This window comes from Hemibagrus wyckioides, linkage group LG01, assembly GCF_019097595.1.
Source record: "Hemibagrus wyckioides isolate EC202008001 linkage group LG01, SWU_Hwy_1.0, whole genome shotgun sequence".
Lineage (NCBI taxonomy): Eukaryota > Metazoa > Chordata > Actinopteri > Siluriformes > Bagridae > Hemibagrus > Hemibagrus wyckioides.
The window spans coordinates 21,595,889-21,618,963 of NC_080710.1; the positions used below are offsets into that span (position 1 = coordinate 21,595,889).

General features: G+C 40.4%; 1 protein-coding gene across 7 annotated transcripts; it reads left to right on the top strand.

The window, feature by feature from the left end:
* The first annotated feature begins 1,782 nt into the window (after positions 1-1,782).
* Positions 1,783-22,814, top strand: LOC131353340 (protein SOGA3-like). Of its 7 annotated transcripts, none has more exons than XM_058390331.1 (8): positions 1,790-1,969; positions 2,821-3,565; positions 3,671-3,895; positions 4,673-4,831; positions 4,995-5,063; positions 7,381-8,568; positions 9,071-9,195; positions 12,897-13,060. In XM_058390331.1, exons 2-8 carry the CDS (start codon positions 2,870-2,872, stop codon positions 12,928-12,930), a joined length of 2,496 nt encoding a protein of 831 aa, XP_058246314.1. In that variant the 5' UTR covers positions 1,790-1,969; positions 2,821-2,869; the 3' UTR covers positions 12,931-13,060. The 7 variants fall into 7 exon arrangements, with proteins under 7 accessions (XP_058246332.1, XP_058246314.1, XP_058246307.1 ...); XM_058390324.1 differs by lacking the exons at positions 1,790-1,969; positions 2,821-3,565; positions 3,671-3,895; positions 4,673-4,831; positions 4,995-5,063 and adding exons at positions 16,927-17,160; positions 17,959-18,411; positions 18,491-18,588; positions 18,709-20,272; positions 21,634-22,812 and having other exon boundaries at positions 8,430-8,568; positions 12,897-13,064; XM_058390349.1 differs by lacking the exon at positions 12,897-13,060 and having other exon boundaries at positions 1,783-1,969; positions 8,861-9,111.
* The last annotated feature ends 261 nt before the right edge of the window (positions 22,815-23,075 follow it).

Below are 23,075 nucleotides of genomic sequence, written 5' to 3' on the forward strand. Positions count from 1 at the left end.
CAAAAGTTCCTATGGCAACAGTACACAGTGCCTCTCCTCCCCCTTCTGCTCAGATGGGCTATCATTTAGTGGGCCTCCATGCTGTGCTGCTGCCTAAGTGCTACTTTTTATAAGATATATCCAGCCAATAGGCTAGACAAAGCATTATTACTGTATTTCAGCCTTGATCAAATGCTTCTAGACAACAGTTTAGAAACGTATGTTAGAGTTTATGTTACAAGAAATGGGTTGAGTATCATACAAGAGTGGCTTTCTGCAAGTATTATGATTGACAATAACCAGAGGTTCAGTTGCTTATGTAAAGAACACTCAGAGCTTTACTCCTGTGCTATAATATTGAAAATGTGAATTGTAAAAGGGTATCATGGTAGCAACAATGATGATGATAATACTGTAATATAGTTTCTTATTGTTTTATACATCCAGTTCCTTAATCGCAAATGAACATAACACATTGAGTGTCAAGCTGGAAACAAGATAAAAATCTGAATTGTTTGGATTGTTATAGAGAACAAGGGGGAAATAATTCTCTGCTGTTGTATAAGCCTGCTTTTTCAAAACATTGTAGGATTGTTTGTCTTCGATTCTTATAAACGTAACTCGATTTTTTTTCCTTTCTCTTGGACAGACAGAAGACAAAAGTATACTAGAGGGCAGCATGGGGATGTTGTGCCCCATCAGAGAGATGTGTTAACAACACAACACCAACTGCCACTGCAGAAAATGTGGAAAGATACACTATATGGCGCAATGTTTGTGGACAACTGACCACCGCATACATATGTGAGCCTTTCTCCGCACTGATGCCACAAAGAAGGAAGCACACAGTGGTTGGTGCAAAAGAACTCAACTGACCTGCACTGAGAATTCAACCTGACTTCAACTTTTTTAGCTGAATGAGCAAATCCCCACAGCTACACTCTAAAACCTAGTGGAAAACCTTTGCAGAAGTATGTGGATATTACAACAACACATGGAGACTAATTCTGGTATGGTGTATTCAAAAATACATATGGGTGTGATGGTCAGCTGTCCACAAACTTTTGGCCATACAGTATAGTGTACAATGATCAGGCATAACATTATTACCACCTGCCTAATATTATGTTGGTCCCCCTTTTGCTGCCAAAACAGCCCTGACCCATTGAGGCATGGACTCCACTAGATCCCTGAAGGTGTGCTGTGGTACCTGGCACCAAGATGTTAGCAGCAGATCCTTTAAGTCCTCTAAGTTGTGCAACCTACAGGACTTAAAGGATACTTTTGATAGATACTGACCTCTGCAGACTGGGAACACCCCACAAGAGCTGCAGTTTGGAAATGCCCTGATCCTGTCATATAGCCATCACAATTTGGCCCTTGTAAAATTTGCTCAAAATTTACACATCAACTTTGAGGACAAAATGTTCACTTGCTGCCTAATATATCCCACCCACTAACAGGTACCATGATGAGGAGACAATCAGTGTTATTTACGTCACCTGTCAGTGCTTATAATGTTATGCCTGATCAGTGTATATCCTTTATCTTTTTATAGCTTGTAGATTCCTGTGGAACTCAGGAATGTGTAAAGTGCTGACATCACTGTTGCTAGGCAGAAGTTTCTCTGTGTGAATGATTATTAAAGTGGTTTTCCACCGTTTTACCCATTTGATGCTCATGCCTTGTCATATAGCCACTAATCCAGCTGCCACAGTTCATTTGATTATCCTATTTCCCCTTTACACCTCAGATATTACACTACGATGCTCTAATGCAACTCACACAGTATTTACTCAAGTGAATAAAGACAGTGAATGAAGCTGGGAAAATGCATCTCGGCCCTCGGTTCAGACCCCGCCCGACGCTGACGTCACTGCGCACACATCGCTTTCCGGTGGATGTTCGCTGGTGGTCCTGCATCGCCGGACGGTGAGCATCTTTCCTCCAAACCGTTCATCATTACTGGACAAAACAGGATGCTGAAACGGTAAGAGATATTTTCTGAAGCTGTGATTAAGGATGGAGGAAGGAAGAGGCAGTTCTCTTTGTAAAATTTGCAACAGTTAATGCTCAGAACTGATAATATCTATTATTCTTGTTTTAGACAGTCACCTTGTAAAGGTTATAAATAACGCGACTCACTTTATTCAGGCCTGAAAGGATTGAAGGATAGTATTAAACCATTTGATGGCAAAAACACTTCCATGTTTACCTTAACCACTTTGCAATAGGCTCTTTCTTATTAGAAAGACTCATCGCATAAATTATCCTCAGTAATGCCTGTGTTGTTACACACTTGGTATTTCAGAAGAAGAATAAACCAGTATGTGTTAGGTCAGTCTATTTATAATCCATTATTCAATCTGAGTCTTAGTTACTGGAAGGGAGGAACGATTCGAAGCTGATCCAGAGACTACATATCAGGCTGCTGAATAGACCATTGTTTACTAACACCAATACAGCTTGTTTATAATCAAATCAGACAGTAGATTTCATGTTTTTAGGGATAGGCCAAGCGTGAAAACGTGGCCTGTTATTCTGTATAATAACCAGCCGTCGACTAAAGTGACAAGGTTTGGCATGCGTGCCACTCTTAGCCTTTTTTTTAGCCTTAGCCCCCCGATGTCCAATTAAATATGCTTTTAGTTGCAAATATTTCATTGAGAGACAAATCGTAGTGTTTTTATGGCTTCATCTACAGGGGCCTATGCAACGTTAGCGAGCTTCATATAGGCGGCACAAGGTGATAATGGCAGTCAGTGCGCTGAACAGCTTTACAGTCGCGGCTGGTTCATGTCAAAGATTATTTTAAAAATTATTTCTTCATTCTATGGTCAGCTGAAGGTAATGGACGATGGGCGACGTGTGATCACTAGCATACGACGCCATGAATTCCGCCACTGGCGGCGCTGCCGATCCGCGCCAGGCAGACAATAGTACCGTAAAGCAGCAGCAACGGGCGCCCTCACCGGCCAGATTTAAAGACACGACATCGAAAACGCCCTCGAAAACTGCCTCAGCTAAAACTGCTTCAACAAAACAAGGGGGTAAAAACAGTCGGAGCAGCTCCCCCGTGGCCGCTAGCGCGGGGAAAGACAGGCAGGCGGCGAAAGGTGCGGCCGCTGTCCACCCAAGCGGTGCTGAAAGTCCCACTACGAGACGGTCGGAGAAGGCCAAAAAGATCGAGGAGCGCCATAGCTCTACAGAAGACGCGGACGATCCTCCTTTAAAGGGCGATCGCGTGGTATCCGATCAACCGAGCTCTTCTAAATCCTCCCAGAGCAAACCGAAGAATCAGAGAGGAAAGGACGGGGCCGCGAGCTGCGCTAAACAACCGACTAACAACACCGTGGGATGCGGGCCTGGCTTCTGGAGGGAAGGGTGCTTACAGTCTGAGTTAATACAGTTTCACATGAATAAGAGCTTAAAGAAAGAGGGGGCTATGCACGCGAAGGCGGCCACCTCGCCCGGCAACGGTATGGAGCTCTCACCCGAGGCGCCCCTCAGGCCTACCGAGTCTCACATCGAGCGAGATTTACGAGACGAAATCGAGAAACTGAATGATGAAAACGATAATCTTAAGGTAGGCTTGGATGATAGCAAACAGCAAATAATGATGCCGTACAAACGATCGCTTAAAACTGCATTGCTTTCGATACAGATGTTGTGACTGTGTTTGTTGTGGTAGCATGAAATCGAAGAGATGCGAGCGGAGATGGAGGAGATGAGAGATACGTTTTATGAAGAAGACGCGTGCCAGTTGCAGGACATGCGGCGCGAGCTCGTTCGAGCTAATAAGAACTGCCGGATCCTGCAGTACCGCGTGCGGAAGGCGGAACGGAAGCGAATGCGATACGCAGAGACCGGGGAGATCGACGGGGAGCTACTGCGGAGTCTGGAGCAAGATTTAAAGGTACAGTGGTAATGGTTCGAGAGAATGTAACATGCGGTGGAATGGTTGTGAACAAAATGTATTAGACTTGTAGGTTGTTAATAAAAATTAAGGGAATATCTTTGTGCTTTTATAGGTACAATGTGGTGCCTTTAGGTACAAAGACATCGTCCACATTTATGGTAAACAATTTGACCACTGATGTAGCTTTAAAGCTTTACTCTAAAACTTAGGGTACACGATTTGCACCTTCACAAGTTCAGTACACCCGAAAGGTGCTAAACATGCCCCCTTTAATGGTACCAAAGAGTTTTTCCTGTTACATCTGGGAAAAATTCTAATTATTCTAATTTTCTATTATAATTTTATACATTTCTCTAAATCTGCTTAGCGATAATGTCCATTGTTAACTTTAATAGTACAATTTCAATAGAGGGACTAGATCTGTCTATCTATCTATCTATCTATCTATCTATCTATCTATCTATCTATGTATATATGTATATATCTATATATATATATATATTTATATATATGTATATATATATATATATATATATATATATATATGTATGTATATATATATATATATATATATATATGTATATATATAGTATATATATAGTCATATATTTTAATTTTTAAGTTTACAATTTAAAGAACTAAAACTTTATAAAGTTTTAGTTCTTTAAATTGTAAACTTAAAAATTTAAATATATGACAGGACATCTAAAAGTGTCATCCAAATAACCTCATCCATTAAGACACTTAACCCCAACCCTCTGTTTTTATATCCAGGTAGCAAAGGATGTGTCTGTGAGATTGCATAATGAACTGGAAAATGTGGAAGAAAAAAGGACAAAAACAGAGGATGAGAATGAAAGACTGAGACAGCAGCTGATTGAAGTGGAGGTGACTAAGCAAGCTTTGCAGATTGAGCTGGAGAAGGCTAAAGAGGTGAGGACATTAATAAACTAAACTCATAATAATAATAATAATAATGATAATTTAATGCTATGGCACAGCACTTCAAAGTTGTTAAGAGATACAAGAACTGGCTGTTTACTACCATGTGATTTTGCTTAATCTGTAAAATACTTTTAATACATATTTTAATCAGGCATCTCTGAAACGAAGAGGCAAGGATTCACAAAAATCAGAAAAGAAGACTCCGCAGACCCCAACAGAGGTAAAAACAAGGAATATGTGTAATTACACTGGAATTTGATACAAATTGATACAAATATCTACACATGCCTGTTAAAATGGTTTTTTATTTTTTTAATGTAAAAAAATAAAACAATGATAAATCATGACAGAGAAAAGCAATCAGATTTTTTAGGTTAAAAAATAAAAAATACAAAAAAACACAATAACCATGTATTGCTCTCCAAATCATTGAGGTCAGGACTCTGCCAAGTTCCTCCACACCAAACTCGCTCATCCATGTCTTTATAAACCTGGATTTGTACACTGGTGCACAGTCATGTTGGAACAGCAAGGGGTCATCCCCAAACTGTTCCCACAAATTTGGGAGTGTGAAATTGTCCAAAATGTCTTGATATGCTGAAGCATTAAGAGTTCCTTTCACAGGAACCAAGTGGCCAAGCAAAACCCAAGCAAAACTTTTGCCAATATAGTGTAGTTGCATTAGTGTGCACACCCTTACACCTAAAACATTCTTTTTTTCACCTAGAGTCTATCAGCTTGGCCCATCATGACTTGGCAGTATTTTGTAACTCCTTCTTTCTCTAGATCAATGAAATTGTAAAGGCATCACCAGTGCACAGTCCACAAAGGTGAAATTCCTTTTCATCTTCAGCTTACTAGCAGACACCTGAAAGCGCTAACATTTACTGGTATTTGAAGCAATTCATGATTCTTTCCACCTTGATAAAAGCTTCAGTTCCGACTGAAGAAAAGCAGCGCTAAAGGATGATGCCACCACTATGCACTGTTTTATTTTGTGATGTGCAATTCTAAAAATTTAAATTGGTCAAATCAGACAATTTTGCCACATGACCTGGGCTCATTTAGTTCAGTCTGGATTTTATTTTAAAAGGGCTAATGTCTATCCCTACCCCTTAGCCTGGGCATATGAAGAATATGAGAGATTGTTGTCATATGCAGAGAGTAATCAGTAATCAATCATCACATATCAATGAGTACAGTCACATATTACTGCAAACTCTTTGCAGAACTTTAAAGAACTTTAATGTTCTTGTTATACATTTTGGAGGGATGTTAGTTTCTTGGTGATGTCATTGTGGTGCTCCATTTTCTCTACTTGTTGATGCTGGCCTTTACAATTGTCTGTGGTACAACTTAAAATTTGGAAATTCATTTATACACCTCTCTTGATTTATACATTTCAATAAGTGAGATACCATGCATGCTTTATTAGCTCTTTGTGGACCATGGCTTCAGCAATTGGATGAAACCAACAAGAAATGAAAAAAAAAACAGATCTTTATTTGAGGTTAATCAGAATAAATTTACTGAAAACATCTGTCTGACAATTGCATTTGAACACGAGATTGAATGTGATTGGTTTCTTCTGAACACAGCTACACCCCCAGTTAGCTACACCCCCTATTTTCCCTAAAATGTTACTGACTGTTTTTCCACTTAATTTTGCATGTTGTAATTTCAAATTAATTGATGAAAATATTCTGACATTATTTCTCTTAGTTTCTGTTTTTTACATTTCAAAAACCTGCCATTTTAACAGGGGTATGTACCTTTTATATCCATTGAATAACCCTGTAGATGCCTGTTTTTAATTCATGCTAGTTCATCAATAGGTTCATACTGATTACACACTATATGGCAAAATATATGACCCATATGTGCTCTTTGGACATTTCAATCCTAATTTAGTCCTCCATTGCTTTTATAATAAGCTCCACTCTTCTGAGAAGGCTTTCCACTAGATGTTGGAGTGCAGCTGTGGGACTTTACTCATTCAGCCACAAGAACATTAGTGAGATCAGACAGTGATGTTGGCTGAGGAGGTCTGGGACACAGGCAGCATTTTAATTCATTCCAAAGGTGTTGGGTGGGGTTGAGGTTAGGGCTCTGTACAGGACAGTCATGGACCTTGCTTTGTACACAGGGGCATTGTCATGCTGGGACAGGTTTGGGCCTCTTAGTTCAGATGAAGGGAAACTGTAGACAACAAAAAGGCAACAAACATTGCTTTGCAGCAGCAAACCAACAAAAGTCACAGCCACATATGGGTGTGATGGTCAGGTGTCCACAAATGTTTGGCCTTATAGTGTATATTTCTGGGAAAGTTCTAATAAAATGTAAATGTAGCTGTACAGCCTTATCCAGGAGGAGCTGAGCTTCATGCCTTGTGCAGTATGGAAGTTCTCAGATCCTTCTGCCTCTGGCTGCATGTAACCCATCAACTGGTTAATAATTTACATTATTATGGAAATACAGTCAAATGAACAGAATTTGTTTATGAAAATAAATTGTTCATTTCAAAATGGTCTTTATAGGAGGAAAATGATGACCTGAAATGTCAGCTGGCCCTCATTAAAGAGGAAGCTGTACTTATGAGGAAGAAGATGGCAAAGATTGACAAAGAGAAGGACCGGCTTGAGCAGGAGCTACAAAAGTACCGTTCTTTCTATGGTGATGTTGACAGTCCCCTCCCTAAGGGTGAGGCTGGTGGTCCTCCTACCACACGTGAGTCTGAGCTGAAGCTGCGTCTCCGCCTGGTAGAGGAAGAGGCCAACATCTTGGGGCGCAAGATTGTGGAGTTAGAGGTAGAGAATCGTGGTCTGAAGGCAGAGCTAGATGACCTGCGAGGAGAGGAGCTGGCCGGAGGCACAGCAGATCCCTCAACTCGAGAACAAAGCGAGGTGTTATCTGAGATGCGGCAGCAATTGCAGCTAGTGGAGGATGAGGCTGAGCTGCTACGCCGCAACCTGGCTGACATGGAGGAGCAGAACAAGAAGGTGACAGTGGAGCTTAACAAGCTCAAGTATAAGGCTGGCTCGCATGAGGGTTCCCGTCATGGTGGTGCAGGGGTGGATGGGTCCAAGGCTGAGGCTCTGCAGGAAGAGCTGAAAGCTGCTAGGCTACAAATCAATGAGCTAAGTGGCAAAGTGATGCAGCTGCAATACGAAAACCGCATACTACTGTCCAACATGCAGCGCTATGACTTGGCCTCACACCTAGGCATCCGGCCCAGCCCTCGAGACAGCGATGCTGAAAGTGATGGAGGACGCAGAGAGAGTGACGATGACTCTTCACGTCTCCCACCGCATCGCAAGCGTGAGGGCCCCATTGGTGGTGAAAGCGACTCTGAAGAAGTACGCAATATCCGATGCCTTACTCCTACTCGCTCTCTGTACTCTCCCGAGACGCGTTTTTTATCCCGAAGTCTCAAGGACCGGCAGCAGATGATCGATATTCGCATGGAGGCCGAACGTCTGAGCCGGACCATTGACAGACTGATTGCCGATACGAGCACCATAATTGCAGAAGCGCGAGTCTATGTGACGAACGGTGAGCTGTTTGGTCGAATGGATGAGGATGATGATGGAAGCCGAATACGTGAGCATGAGCTTCTGTACCGCATTAATGCGCAGATGAAAACTTTCAGGAAGGATCTCCAGAGTTTTATTGACCGTTTAGATGTCCCCAAACCAGAAGATCATGAAACCGAAGAGCCACTCTCTGTAAGTCTACACAAATGCGGTATCAGAATAGCTCAAGTCTCACAATCACTATTGCTTTATATTTTAATTGAACTATTTCTCACACTTTCAATCTATTATTATTATTATTATTATTATTATTATTATGAATTCACATATTTTCTCGAATTTATAAGCTAATACACAAAATTAGACTGGTAATTATAATTCAGTGTTTTTGTGTCTGAATTTCTCACATTTATTCTCTTTGTGCCTTATTTCATTTACTGTTTGCTTTTCATTTTGTATTCCTTTTCCATACCCACTCATGCAGATGTTTCAGCCTATCATTTTGCTTATCCTCATTCTGGTTTTATTCTCATCTCTGTCATATGCCACTATTTTCAAACTGGTCTTTCTTTTCACCCTTTTTTTTGTTATATAAACCCTCCCTTTTTTTCTTTGCAACCATTTTGTTTTAATTTTTGTTTTTGTTTGTTTGTTTTTGTTGCTGTTTTCAATTGATTTTGGCCATGTCATTAAGGTTATACAAGGTACAGGAGGTTTTCCACCATTTTACGCATGGACTACAGTTACTCAGCCAAACACAACAGAGTTTCAACCCACAGTGATACCACCTTTGCCACTTTACTTCAGTCTATTCATGTGGTAAGTGAAAATATGTTTTATGATAACAATTATTATTGACATTGGGTAATATTACCATTTTTATAGAAGATTAGACAGGGAGTTTAAACACTGATCAGGCATAACATTATGAGCACTGAGAGGTGAAGTGAATAACACTGATTATCTCCTCATCACGGCATCTGTTAGTGGGTGGGATATATTAGACAGCAAGTGAACATTTTGTCCTCAAAGTTGATGAGTTAGAAGCAGGAAAAATGGGCAAGCGTAAGGATTTGAGTGAGTTTGACAAGGGCCAAATTGTGATGGCAAGATGACTGGATCAGAGCATCTCCAAAACCGCAGCTCTTGTGGGGTGTTCCCGGTCTGCAGTGGTCAGTATCTATCAAAAGTGGTCCAAGGAAGGAACAGTGGTGAACCGGTGACAGGGTCATGGGCGGCCAAGGCTCACTGATGCACATGGGGAGTGAAGGCTGGCCGGTGTGATCCGATCCAACAGACGAGCTACTGTTGATCAAATTGCTGAAGAAGTTAATGCTGGTTCTGATAGAAAGGTGTCAGAATACACAGTGCATGATGGGTCAGGGCTGTTTTGCCAGCAAAAGGGGGACCAACACAATATTAGTTAGGTGGTTATAATGTTATGCCTGGTCGGTGTATATTTGTAAAAATGTTATTTTTATATTTATATAAAGAATGCATTAATTGTTGCTTGCTGGTGTTACTGCTTGCCCAGCTCTTGTTTTGACTTCTGAATGTCTAAATTTGAAGATCAATTTTATAAGTCTACTACCTGTGAAGTAAATCATACTGACCACACTTAAAGATTCACAAGATTACAGTGTTGCCTGCCTAGATCCAGATGAATGAAATGTTGTTTTTGATTTTTTTTGGTTCAGAAACTTTTAATACCTCCCTCCAGTATCTGGTTAGTATGAAATATAAGACTGGTTTATAACAGTCTTTTAATAGACTACTGTGCATACATGCACAAGGCTTGTTCTATTGCTTAAAACTAACAACAAAAGGGCCACACGATTGCCATTTTAAATATTATTTTATCCTGGCTTGTTTCAAACAACAACAATATATCATCACTAGTTCTGGAAAGCAATATATTATGGTCAACTCCAGAAATATTGGTATCCTTCAAAAGCATGGTCAAAAATGATTATATAAAAAAAGGTTACACACAACTTAGAACTTTCCACCACAAAACTGGAGAACTATTTTTTAGAGTAGTATTATCTATAGAAACAAAAACTACTTCTTACCGCTAAAAAATATGTCAAATAGATACAAGCAGATTGTGATCCTTGACACAAAAATTGTTAAATGCGCTTTATTATGCTTTAAAATTGTTTAAGTCTCCAGGAACTATTGTTGCCCATGACCTATTTTACTACAAGAGAAATAATGTTGTTCATACATTTGAAATTTCATGTCATCCATCACCATGTGATAAGCCAAAGACCTGTCAACACAAATGCTTGTTGATCTACAGACAGTTGCACAATCGTACAATATGGGCATAAGAAAAACTTCTCAAAGTTCAGAATGGATGAAACTTGAAATCTTGGGGAAAAAATATCCATGACCACGGTAAAGGAGGATGGTGGGGAGACAAAGAAAATTGCACAGTTGATACTTGAGGTTGTCTATTTTCAAAATCAAAATCAACCACGTCCACAACAAGCTGCTTGGAATGATCACGCACGCACACACACACACACACACACACACAAAATCACAAATGTGGTCCCTGAGAATAACCCAGAACCAGTCAAACTACAATTACAAATGTGTGCTTGTGGTCAGATAAGATGAAAAATTGACATTTTGGCATTGCACACCATTGTCAGGTTTGGCAAAGAAAAGAGAATTGCATGTAAGGAAAAGCATCCAAGCCCACAGTAAAATATGGTGGTAGATTATTGATGTTGTGTGTCTGTTTTGCGGTTGGTGGTCCAGTAACTTTTATGGAGATTGATGGCATCAGGAGTTGTTAGTTTCTATGTTAACTTAAGATCTGTTTGCCTCTGACAGGAAATGAACACTTTTCTGTAGACGTATATTTAAACAAATTGATGACTCCATCCATCCAAATCCCATCCTATTGAGAACTAAGCTAAAATAAAAGAAAACAAGAATGTAAAAGAATTGCTCTTCATGAAAACCAAGGGAAGCATCACCAAAGTTTTATTGAGGTCCACTGGAATATTGCTTTGCACACTTTTGCAGAAAAAAAAACACTATTTAAGACAAAAAATATGTTTGAAAACAGTACAGCGTATAAATAAACGAGGTACAGTGTATAAATGAACGAATTTTACTGAATTTAAAGCTACAATATTAAGCTTTTACAGTTGTGCATTTTCATGAAAGATGCCAATAATTCTGGAAGTGGCTGCATATGTTGAGTAAAGGATACTTTAAAAAAGAGAAAAGAAGTAACGTTAATAGTAAGTTAGAATGGTAGTGTGTTGTGTGAAGGAGGAGTGTGTGCTTTGAGACTCCCTCTGGAAACTGGCGTCATAAGGGCCGTTATTACCAGCTGTGTGGGAAAGAGATGCGCACAAACTCGCCAGCTATTCACAGCGGAAAATACGCTTTCCACGGATGCATCTGTTATAATCATTCAACGGCGATTTCAAGCATTTTAAAACGAGAGCAGAATGCTCCAAGGTAAGAGATCTCCATGCTTTTGTTTTCCATGTGATCAGGAGGACTAGAGAAATGCTGCTACGCCATTAAGATACGGAGCGGTCATTCATGGGGACGATGTGTTTTTGTTTGAAAAGATCTGCTCCACAAGCTTGCAAGGGATTAAAAAAGATATGCATGGAATTCCAGTAAAGCAATACTGGTATTTAATGTTGGCTGTACTACAGATCACTCGGTCTGGTATAGGAGGTGAGTCGGATAGCTACAAGAAGTAAATATAAACACCAAACTCTTACATCAGAGTATGTTGTACTTCTACTAATCGGCATGTTGTAAACTAACACCAGAATGTGGGCTAAGTAAAGACAGTAGGAAATGCGCTCTGGCTGAGCTTTGGAGTAGTAAAAAGCTGTATGTGGGTGTGTCAGTGGAGTATGACAGGCTGACTGTCGCTCCTACGCTGACATGCAAAGAACAAATGCGCCCCGGCGCGCGCACAGAGAAACATGGCCGGGTTCGGCTCATTTCTCAGAGTCAGATGAGGACTGCATTGAGATCCTTTTCAAAACACTCCTGTAACCTCCTGTGCGAGCTGGAAGTGCTCGAAAGAGATGTGGAATGCGCTCGGAACCGGCTCAGGTTTTTACAGTGGCGGAGGCTACGTGTGTAAGGCGCACGGCTGGGAATTTGTGCCGTGCTCCTTGCTGGAGAGGGAAGGGGACAGGAAACGCAGTCGGAGTCCACTCCGTGGAGTGACCTCTACGGCCTCTGTAGGGCATTTTTCCGAGCACTCTGGAGTCGGACGTGCAGCGTCGCCCTCCGCAGACCTGCCAAACCAACATTTACGACTCAGAAAGAGGTTCGAGGAGCTCAGGAGGCGTCACGGTCAGCAAAAAGACGCCTGGATGAAAGAGAAGGAAATGCTTTTGAGAGAAGTGGCAGACGTGCAAGTAATGCACAGTAGAATGAGTCGCAAACATCGCACTCTGAATGCTTATCGCTTGCCATAGGCTATTTAATGGTTAACTTTGTTGTCATTTTTGTTTTGCTTTTCACAGGGCGGAGAGAACAGACGGATATTGTTGGATCTGAAGACGTTGTTGGAGGAGGTGCAGTCCGAGGTGAAAAGGGAAGAGAGTAAACGCAGCGAACTCCAGCTGCAGTACACCAAGGACCAGTGCGCATGGGAGCTGGAAAAGGCAGAGCTGAAATGCAGAATTGCACAGGTACGAGCAGCTCGAGGAGCTCGTGGTTTAATGAAGGACTGTAACGAGTTTCTTTCATGGCTGAGAAGTTGGAATGCCAGAGACAATGGTAGCCTCTCTCAAACTGAACTAAAGCCATGAACCAGCAGTATCTCGGCAGTAATTTATAGTGTATTTGAGAGCAGTTTGAGTTTTTTAAGATATCCCAGGGATTTACACACAATTGTATTTAATATCCTGATAGTGCACACACGGGGTAGTCTAAGAGGCCTGCACAGCCAGGGCACACACTACAGGATCAAAGACAAATCAGTCAATCAAACAATTAAACAGTCAATCAATCACCAATTCTAAAAGCAGCTAACTTAATTAGGTGAATGCTTAGCTTATAGTCCACTGGGCCAAGTGCACTGAGCCAAAAGCGTAATAGTTACCTTTTGAATGCAAGAAATGGTGATGTGTGCTCCCACATTTGGAAAAGCCATTTGTTACTTAGTCTGGATTATTACAAAGTGAGTGATGAAGGCAGTGGTGCTATTTCAAAAGAATACACTCTCTCTTTGTCTATGACAGTGTATATATTAAACCATCATTCCTCATTCACTGTTCCCTTTCTCAAAGAACTCTCCCTTTTGTTTCTGACACCCTTATAAAGACACAGTCCAGACTGTCTACTGTATTTATCATCTGGAGTCAGAGCAGTTATAATCCTCTCTGGTGGTTTATGCATTATCCCTAGAGTGAGTCATTGCTATGCTCTCCTAATACAGTAGTGCAGTGTACTCTTCAGCGCAGAGGAGATGGAGAGGAGTAGTGCTGTGGAATTCTGGAGGGGTAGATGCACCTCAGCTAGGATGTCCTGGCATATTCGATACATATTAGACTGAATAGTCATACTGAGCTTGAATCCTGAATTGAAACTGTTCCCCAACCTTGCAGCCAACATATTTTTTTAAGCTTATTTAAAAGCTTTATCATTTTTGGGAATAAAATGTACCAAATGTTGGTGTGATTCCAAATTGGAATGTAACATCCAGCAACATGTAAATGAAGGGGAAAAAGAAGTATGATTGAAACACTATTCACATGAATTTGTTGGAACTGGCAACTAAGATCTTGCTTGACATACTCTTGTCCAAATCTCTCTACAAACATTTAAGCAAGTGAGTAGAATTGAGATTGTGCTCCATTTTCTATGTATCGACCCCAAAGAATGATCAGAAGAATACTACATTTATTAATTTATGAATAAATTTTTACCACAATAAAGACTCATTTACATACAAAATGGAAGAAATTCCACTTCACGTACATGCAGTCCTTCAGATAGAGCAGTTCATTAATAATTTGTCCATGGACTCCTACAAGACAGACATGAACTTAATTAAATGCATTCAAAGAGTTAGGTTCTACGAGCCTTTAAATAAATAAATAAATACAGCGTATTATTGACCAGTGTTTAACATTTCACCAGCAAATCACTTCATTCACAAGACCATTGCTGCACTTGCCTTCCCTAAAAAATGTGAAAAACAGCAATTTGGTCGCACATACCAAACTGAAGTATTAGCTGGCATTGAGAATAGATTTCAGGGAGGAGTCAAATCAAAACTATAAATGCTGTTTTCACCATCTCCCACATCCTACCACAGCTTAGACTGTGGCCACTGAGGACGCCCCAGGTTTACCAGGCATTCATGGTTATGTTTTTGCCAGTATATTTCCTTGCATATTTTTAAAATGGAGGTGGTGAACTCTGTGTGTCCCTGCAGCACCACCCTTAGGAATGTGAGATGCTAAAGCATTGGTCTAGCTGCCTATTTATAGGAGGACTGCCTCTGTGACACTCTTACCCAGAGACAGAGCTTCAGTCACACAGCCACAGCAATAATCATATCTTGAACTGAACTTTAAAGCAGCCGACTGTTTCCTTCGAGGCTGATCACATGGTAGAAAATGACCAGTGCACTGTTTCACATGCCCTTGGTTTGTAAATACTCAGAGACAGTCTGAGTCACCTACGGGAATGTACGCAGTTAACAGCTATGTCCATATTTTTTAAACTGATCCAGTTGTTCACTGTTTATACAAGCCTTATTTGAATCTGGTCTTGCTGTTATGAAACACTGTCCTATTTTAGGCATTGTTTGTGTTTTTGGGCACATGGTGGATCACTGAACTTTTGTTTACCAGGCAATTGCAAGAAATAAAAGGGTCCATATGAAAAAAAAAAGTGTAAAAAATCATTATTAACTGTACCGTGCATAAGCTGCTATGTTGTTTTTGTCAAGAAGAATAGACTAATGAAACCCAGTAAAGTTAAATTACCGTTTATTAAAAGCTATTTGTTTAATGATGCTTAGGAAATTCCTTACACCAGTATCTTAAAAAACAATCACCAGCTTTCCAAGACACAAGTAACTTTCAGGAGTTCTAGGTGAAAGAAGAGAGACAGGATTCCTGAAAAGAATGCAGGGTTTCCATTTTAAGAATAGGTCAAATGGATATATAAACCACGTCGAAGAACCAGGCCCTCAAAACATTTGCCATGGCTACAGTCACATGCTTACGATATATAAGTACTACAAGAGGTACTGCCCTGTATCTGCAGAGTATTCTGAATACTTACATCAAGTAAATTTGTTATCTTTTATCTTACATGTGACATGCTCTATTGTTTTATTGGTTTTTACAGTATATGGTTTTAGCCTCTATGCTAAATCAATATTATAACATTCAATAAATGTATATTTGCAATAGTTTAGCTAAGCTGGGTTTAGCTGTAGAAGCTATTGAACAAAAGTGTATTCTCATCTCTAAAAAGTGTAAGCTCTCTCCTAACAGTTTTAATGTTAGTTTATGTCTGTTTAATTACAATTTTTTGCATGTTTACAGTCCTTATTCTCAAGAACCATGCACGATTACAATGAACATTGTGCACATATTATCATTGTGACCTAGAAGTTGCTCTAATGCCGCTCATAATACAAGTCTTTTAGCGTAAGGACAGAGCTCACTGTCGCAAAGTTCACTGTTGCTTTCTAACAAATCTTAGAAATGTTCATGATAGACTTAAAATACATCAAGGGCAGACCACCCTGTCACCCTGGTACTGTGCCAGAATTTATTTCCACTGCCAATTTAAGGACAAAGAATTGGGTGTAAATTTACGCCTGTCCTTCTTCATAGCATGTGGAATGTGTTCTGGTTTTAACAGCAGTGTTGTAGTGAAATGGAAAAGGCTGCTTGGTATTCACACTGTTAATTACGGTAGTTTCCCTTTGTCTTGAAAGTTAAAACGTGTGGATTGTCTCCATTTATGATAAATGAAAAAAGCACACTAAGGTAATAAAAGTCTTAATCCAGCTGAATTGAACTGCCTAACGTCTATTAAAGGTCAAATATCTTTTACAGGGAAAAGTTAGAGTTATCAATAACATTTCTTTAAATACTACATTTATTTGGAAAAGAAATAACACAAGTTTGAAATTGAATATTCACAAGTACTTGTGTCTCAAATGTACACATCAATTTTAACAGGTTATGAGGTGGATGTACAGGTTTTGTCGGTACTAGAGGGTCATAGAGGCAACCATGGCATGTTGGCCTTGTTATGGCTTATAGAATCTTTCAGCACCTACACACTTGTGTATTGTTAAGGATAGAGTGTTAGGGATGAGTGTGCAGACAGATTGTACAGCATTATATCCTATGGGCATGCCAGCCACCCACCTAGAATCTTCCTGCCCTCCTAACCCCTCTACTTCCACTTTCCCTCAAAACAGTACTTGCTTTTTCCTGTAAATATCCTCAGCACACCACCATTTTCCTGTGGCACTAGTCAAATATCTGACCACCCCTCCCTCTCTTTCTCTCTCTCCAGTTGGAGGCCAAAGGAACAGTGAATAGAAAGACTGGAGATACAGTAAGAAGGGAAAGAGAGGAAGAGCGGAGGCTGTTGGCAGACACTCATACTGCAGCAATGGACCTGCGCTGTCGGCTGGAGCACAGCGAGAGGGACTGGGCGAGGGAGAAATCGGAGCTTTTGGAGCGCTTTGATTTGGAGAGGAAGGAGTGGGAGAGTCAGCTAAGGGACATGCAGCACAAGATTGAGGAGGTGAGTCTGCAGATGGAAACCAAGCCCAGGAAACAAATTGCCACACCCCAAAAGGTCTTCAAGAACTGTACTGTGCTGTGCTCCTATTAATGTTGAACACATTCCTAGATTGCTAATTGCAGACCTTATTACATAGCTTAAAACAGGACGCCTAAAGTGAAAGCGTTTACATATTTTAAAGGATTTTGTGCATCAGTGCTTTCGTCAAAGGAGTTTGAACTCTAAAAGCTTAATCACATGCTCCATTAAATATTATTTACAATGCTTTATTAAATAAACAAAGTGCAAAAGCATTAGAGAGAAGATGTCATAGTAGGCTGAACTGTATGTTAGCAGACAACATTTAGGTATATAAAACCTGAGAAAGTATAGATATAGATATTACAAGTGTGTTGTTTTGCAATTGCCTACTTATTTTTAGCCTCTTATTTCCCTCACTTCTCATACTTAGTCAACAAGCTCAGCTGCAGTCAGAAGCTTTTAGTGGGTGGTAATAATAATGGCAGGAATACAATTACAGAACTACAGGGGGAACTAGAAGAATGCATTTAAATTTAATACACTTTGAAGAAGAGATTGTACATTTTAATGAAATAAAAGAACTGGGTTGGGAGCTAAACCAGCAGAACAATCTGGTTTGAATAAAAACATGTGAGCCTTTTGGCCTCCCAAATACAAAGTTACAAAGCCAACAAAGGAACAAATGAATAATAAAACAGTAATTCAATATTGTTTATGGAAGTGACACTCCTGAGGTATTGTTAAGCCTTCAAGTAAATTTATTGCATGTCATTTCAGCTGTACAATGAAGTGAAGACTCATCGAGAGAAAGGTGCTTTTGGACCAAACATCGGTGCACAAACCACTGGCATAAGGCTCAGTACACATTCTGGCAGCACTGTATCCAGCACTCTGACTGACTCCTCAGAGGCCCACAGCAGCAGTTACTCTGAGCCTCTCACCCAGCATAGGCATAGCAGCACTGACTCCAGTCGTAACTGCAGTGAACCCATTGGCCAGCATTACAGCATTCAGTGTGAGCGATCAAAGCAGAGTAGCTCCGGGAAGTCTGAGTATAATGAACTTGAGGCCATTAACACTCCAGAGCTAGAAGATATTCTTCATGTATGCCTTGTGAACAAGCCCATCTCCGGTGCACAAAATGATCTGCTCACCTCCTGCCCAGGGTTTCAGAATAAGGACATCAACTGTGCGACTGATAAAAAGAAGAACACAATGGCTCTTAATGCTGTGAGTTTTCTTAAATTAAAAAAGGGTAATTATTTTGTGGAAGAAATTTGTTGATTTGTTGTTGTGACTTTTCACCCAGTTAAATATATTTTTACAGGCTCTTAAAGAAATTGCTAGGGTTAGTGAGGAGCTGTGCAGCTACCAGGATGAGATCAGAAAGAAGTCTGATGTCAAGAGGTAATTACTAATAATCCTAATCATTATCACTAGTAATTCTACACGCTTTAGGAATGTTTGAGACACATGCCTGATGCCTGATGGGTTAATGGTCTGTGTTTTCTGGATTTGTTATCACAGAAGCCAGACTGAGTCAGTGTTCTTTCCAGGAGATGTTGAGGTGGGTGAGAAATGTATGCTGGAACCGGGCGACACTGATTTTAACGTGAATGAGTGGTACAAAGATCTTCAAGCCCTGGACAAACAGAAACGGATTAACTGGGACGATGTTAAAAAGGATTCAACCAAGACTGAAAGTGACACTGAACTACCTGTAAAGAGAAGAGATGTTCCTCCGATACCGTTCAGGAGCACATCGTGGTACATTAACAGCCCCTCGGCTACAGATATACCATCCAGTGCCCCGGAGCCACAGATGCGCAAAACATGCCGAAGCCCTTGCCTTCACAAAAAGTGCAACAGCCCCTCGATCGTGCGAAGATTTGAGGCAATGCTACAAGAGAACGAGGGAAAGATTCTGACGGACTCTGGGATCGTGCCCGGCCCAGTGCCTCATGATTCCAAGTGCAATATCAGCTGCTGCCAGAGCCGGTGGTCCTGTGATGGAAGCAGGTTTGGCAGCAGCAAGTCATCCACATACGTGCCTATCCAAAAATGTCTCTCAGAAGTTAATATAACAGCTACAGAGGCTGAGTGCAGTCGGAACCAGATAGATGCAGACAGCAAACAAAACCTGAAGGAAGAGCTTCATCTCATGGACTCAACACCCAAGGGCGTGGCTGCTGTCTTCCTAACGCCTCCAGACAAAACGTCCATTAACACCACCGTCCCACAGAGAAATGAGATGCTAGAACGGAAAACAGCTGAGTTCAATCGTATCCTCTTTCAGGCAGGAATGGGCTTTCAGTGTGATGAAGACAGTCGCTCAGCAGATGTGCACTATACATTTAATAGTACCACTGAGGGCAATCTGACAAAGGTGCCCCTAGATGTTACAACACAGTATTCCATAAGAAAGTATGAACAGATTGCTCCTCAGGTATCACCACAGTTAAAGAACCAAACAAAGGATTCCAGTTCTGGCCCTATAACTCTGCATCAGGATGTAAAGGTGAAGAAAGCAATATCTGGTCAATCACAGAATCTAGCAGTGAAACACAAGGACTCAAAGTTTAAATGCCGGCTATCACATTCAGAAGACAGACAACCGTCCATCACTCAGTTTGATAAAAGCTTGAGGACAATCAAGTCAGATTTAGACTTGTGTCCGTCTAAGCTAACACATCAGACAGAGAAATTCAGTAAAGTACAGTCGGTCACTTCGGGTCAGCATCCTGCTGAAATAAAACCTAAAAAGCCTGAACGTACAAAACAGGACATGCCTAACACAAGGTCCAGAGTTTTGGATGAAAATCCTTGGAAACCTTCGACTTTGGCTGCTTACCCTCGTCCACTAGAGTCCCGGTCCAATTATGGGGCAATAGAGAGGATTTTGAAAAGTTATGAAAATTTGGGCCAATCACAGCAAGGCAAGCAATTGCAGTCTAATCCAGGGAGGGAGGAGGACCTCACAGAGCTCTTGAATTTGCTTGAAATCCAACATCAGTCTAGATCCAGTGAACGAGTCACACACACACCTCACCACCCAACTGTAGCACACAAAGAAGCACATGTAACAGTGAAGGTCAGTATGCAAATTTAAAAACAACAACAAAAAGTCAAGCACTGTTTGAACATTCAACTGCAATTAGTTAACTTCATGAAAGGGATACACATGAGTGACAAATTAAAGGAAAATACAACATAAAGTGTCTTAATAAGGTATTAAGGTGCCACTGTGATCCACCTGAACAGCTTTAATGAACATAAAGATTCAACAAGTCTCTTCTTCCAATTCTTCCAAAACCATTCCTCCAAAAGACATTCTCTCACTTGGTGTTTTGATGATGTTGGAGAATACCTTCGAACACATCTCCTAAATCTCCTATAGTCCTATAGATGTGTAATTGGCTTGAGATCCGGTGAGTGTGAAGGCACAGCATATGATTTGTATCATTTTCATAGTCATCATATCATCCAGTTAACACTCCTGCCTGGAGAACAGGGACATTTTCATCCCGGATAAAAATGTCCTATCCTGATTTGCAATGACTCCTCACCACACCAGAAAAATACTTAAAAGCAAAAACAGAGACAAAGGTTTTTCCTTTAAATTGTCACTCATATGTATGAGGCACAGGCATAGTTGCTGTGGAAATCCTTGGCTGCTTAGTTAAACTTGTCCTTTGGTCACCAAGTCTTTGTCATTTTCTGGAAACAAATGAAAGAGAATGTATATTATGGTCTTTTTTGTTATTGTTTATTTTTAATGCTGCTATAAGGACATACATCTGGAAAAATTTAAAAACCTCCCAGAACAAAAATAATCTGTCTCCCCCAAAAACCTTTAAAAGAGCACAATTAAAATTCCTGATGTTGAGTTCCATTTGAAAATATTTCCAGATTGCACAATACTATGCACAACACTATTCATGTCTGGTCTGTGCAGCAAAGGAGTACACACCACTTTGTAACAGAGATGAGACATTTTTAAGCCTCTAAAATTTAAAGACTAGTAGCACAACATTTGGCTCTATTGCCAAGTTTTAAATCCAAACCTTTCATCCTTGGCCCAGTTGGAAACTGCCTTTAGACAGAAGGAAAGACTTGTGGTGCAATTACTAAACTATCTACATATGGCCCGCAGAGCTCTCTGCACAGATGTCTGTTAAAGATTACTTTAGAAACTATTGGAAAATAAACCATTATAAAGAGCACATCAGACAATAAGACTAGGATCAAATTTGTTTATCTTATCTTGGCTCCTAATGGAAGGTATTCACCACAGCAAACACGGTTATATCTTCATAATCAGGTCATTTTCTGTGAAAGTCAGGAATGCTACTGAAGGTTGATAACGAAAAAAGCCCTTGAGATTACTTACTATTTTACGCTTTACATACTTTGTGAAAACAAAGTGAACTTTTGAAATGTTTGTCTCTACAGCAGAGCAAAGAATCGACAGTAACCGTCAAGAAGAGTTTCTCTCGACCTGCTTGTCCTGCTAAAAGACGTCTACCCTCACGCTGGGCTAATCGCTCTTCCTCCACTTCATCTACATCCTCCCCGTCTCCCTCGCCAACAATACAGCCCACCGTCTCCAGCTCACAGCAAACATTCACCTACTCTGCTTTTCACACAGAGACAGTCATCATGTAAAACATACAACCACATGTGACTCATCAGAGTCACACACAGAGTCAAAACGCTGCTTCCTTGTCTCTTCCTGATTACCTTTGTATATACCAATAATGACTGTTAATCCAACAAGCTCTTCAAAATACAGCCTGACTTTTTGTTGCATTGTATTAATTAAGTTCTGTATTGTCAACATATGAAGCATACACTATATAGCCAAACGTTTTTCCATCACATCTTATATGTGATTTTCCCCACACCGGTGCCGCAAAGTTGAAAGCATACAATAGTGTCTTTGAATGCTGTAGCATTACACTTTCCCTTCACTGCAATTAAGGTGCATATCCATACCCCAGCATGACAATACCTTTGTGCACAAAGCAAGCTCCCTGAAGACATGGTTTGGAAGAATCTATGCGGCCTGCACAGAGCCCTGACCTGAACACGTTTGGAATAATTTGGAACATGCCGTGTGCCCAAGGCTTCCTTGCCATACATCAGGTCTGCCCTTATCAGTGCTGTAGAGGCTAAATCCCAAGGCACATGCCAAAATATTGTGGAAAGACTTCATGGACGAGTGGAGGTTATTATAAGAACAAAGCGAGGATAAATCTGGAACGAGATGTTCAACAAGCACATATGGGAGTGATGGTATGTGTCCATAAACCTTTGGCCATATAGTGAATCTATGTATATTTCTCTCTCCAGCCATGTTCTTGATCCATACCAAAGGCTGTGGTAAGAATCAAACAGATGGATTTCTGAGTAACTGCCGTGATATTTCTCCTTATGCGTTTAGGTGCCTCCATTTTTTGACCATATTTAAAAGCTCTAGTGCTGATTATTTCAAAGAAATCATTTGTTATACTTTCTTTGACTCTCATCTGAATGATTGCCTTGTATGAATAAGACATGTATTATAAACTCACTCTGTCTACTTACCTGACGTGAAACATATCATTAAAGTATAACCTTTACAACCTCTATGTCCTAGTAACTGTTTCAAATGAAATGACCCAAATCTAATACAACATCTCAACATTCTTTTCCTGTTTAGTAGTTTTGTCTGTTCTATCCCTTTTACGCATATGAAGCCAGCAGAAACCAGCTCTCACTGGATGGAAGAGATATTTGAAATAATTCATAAAATCCTGTTTCTTTGGCGTTATAGTATAAGTGTTGGCTGATAGCCCCATGTTTACACCTATCAATCCAAATTGGGACCGGCATCTAGCAGACATCTTTAGTAT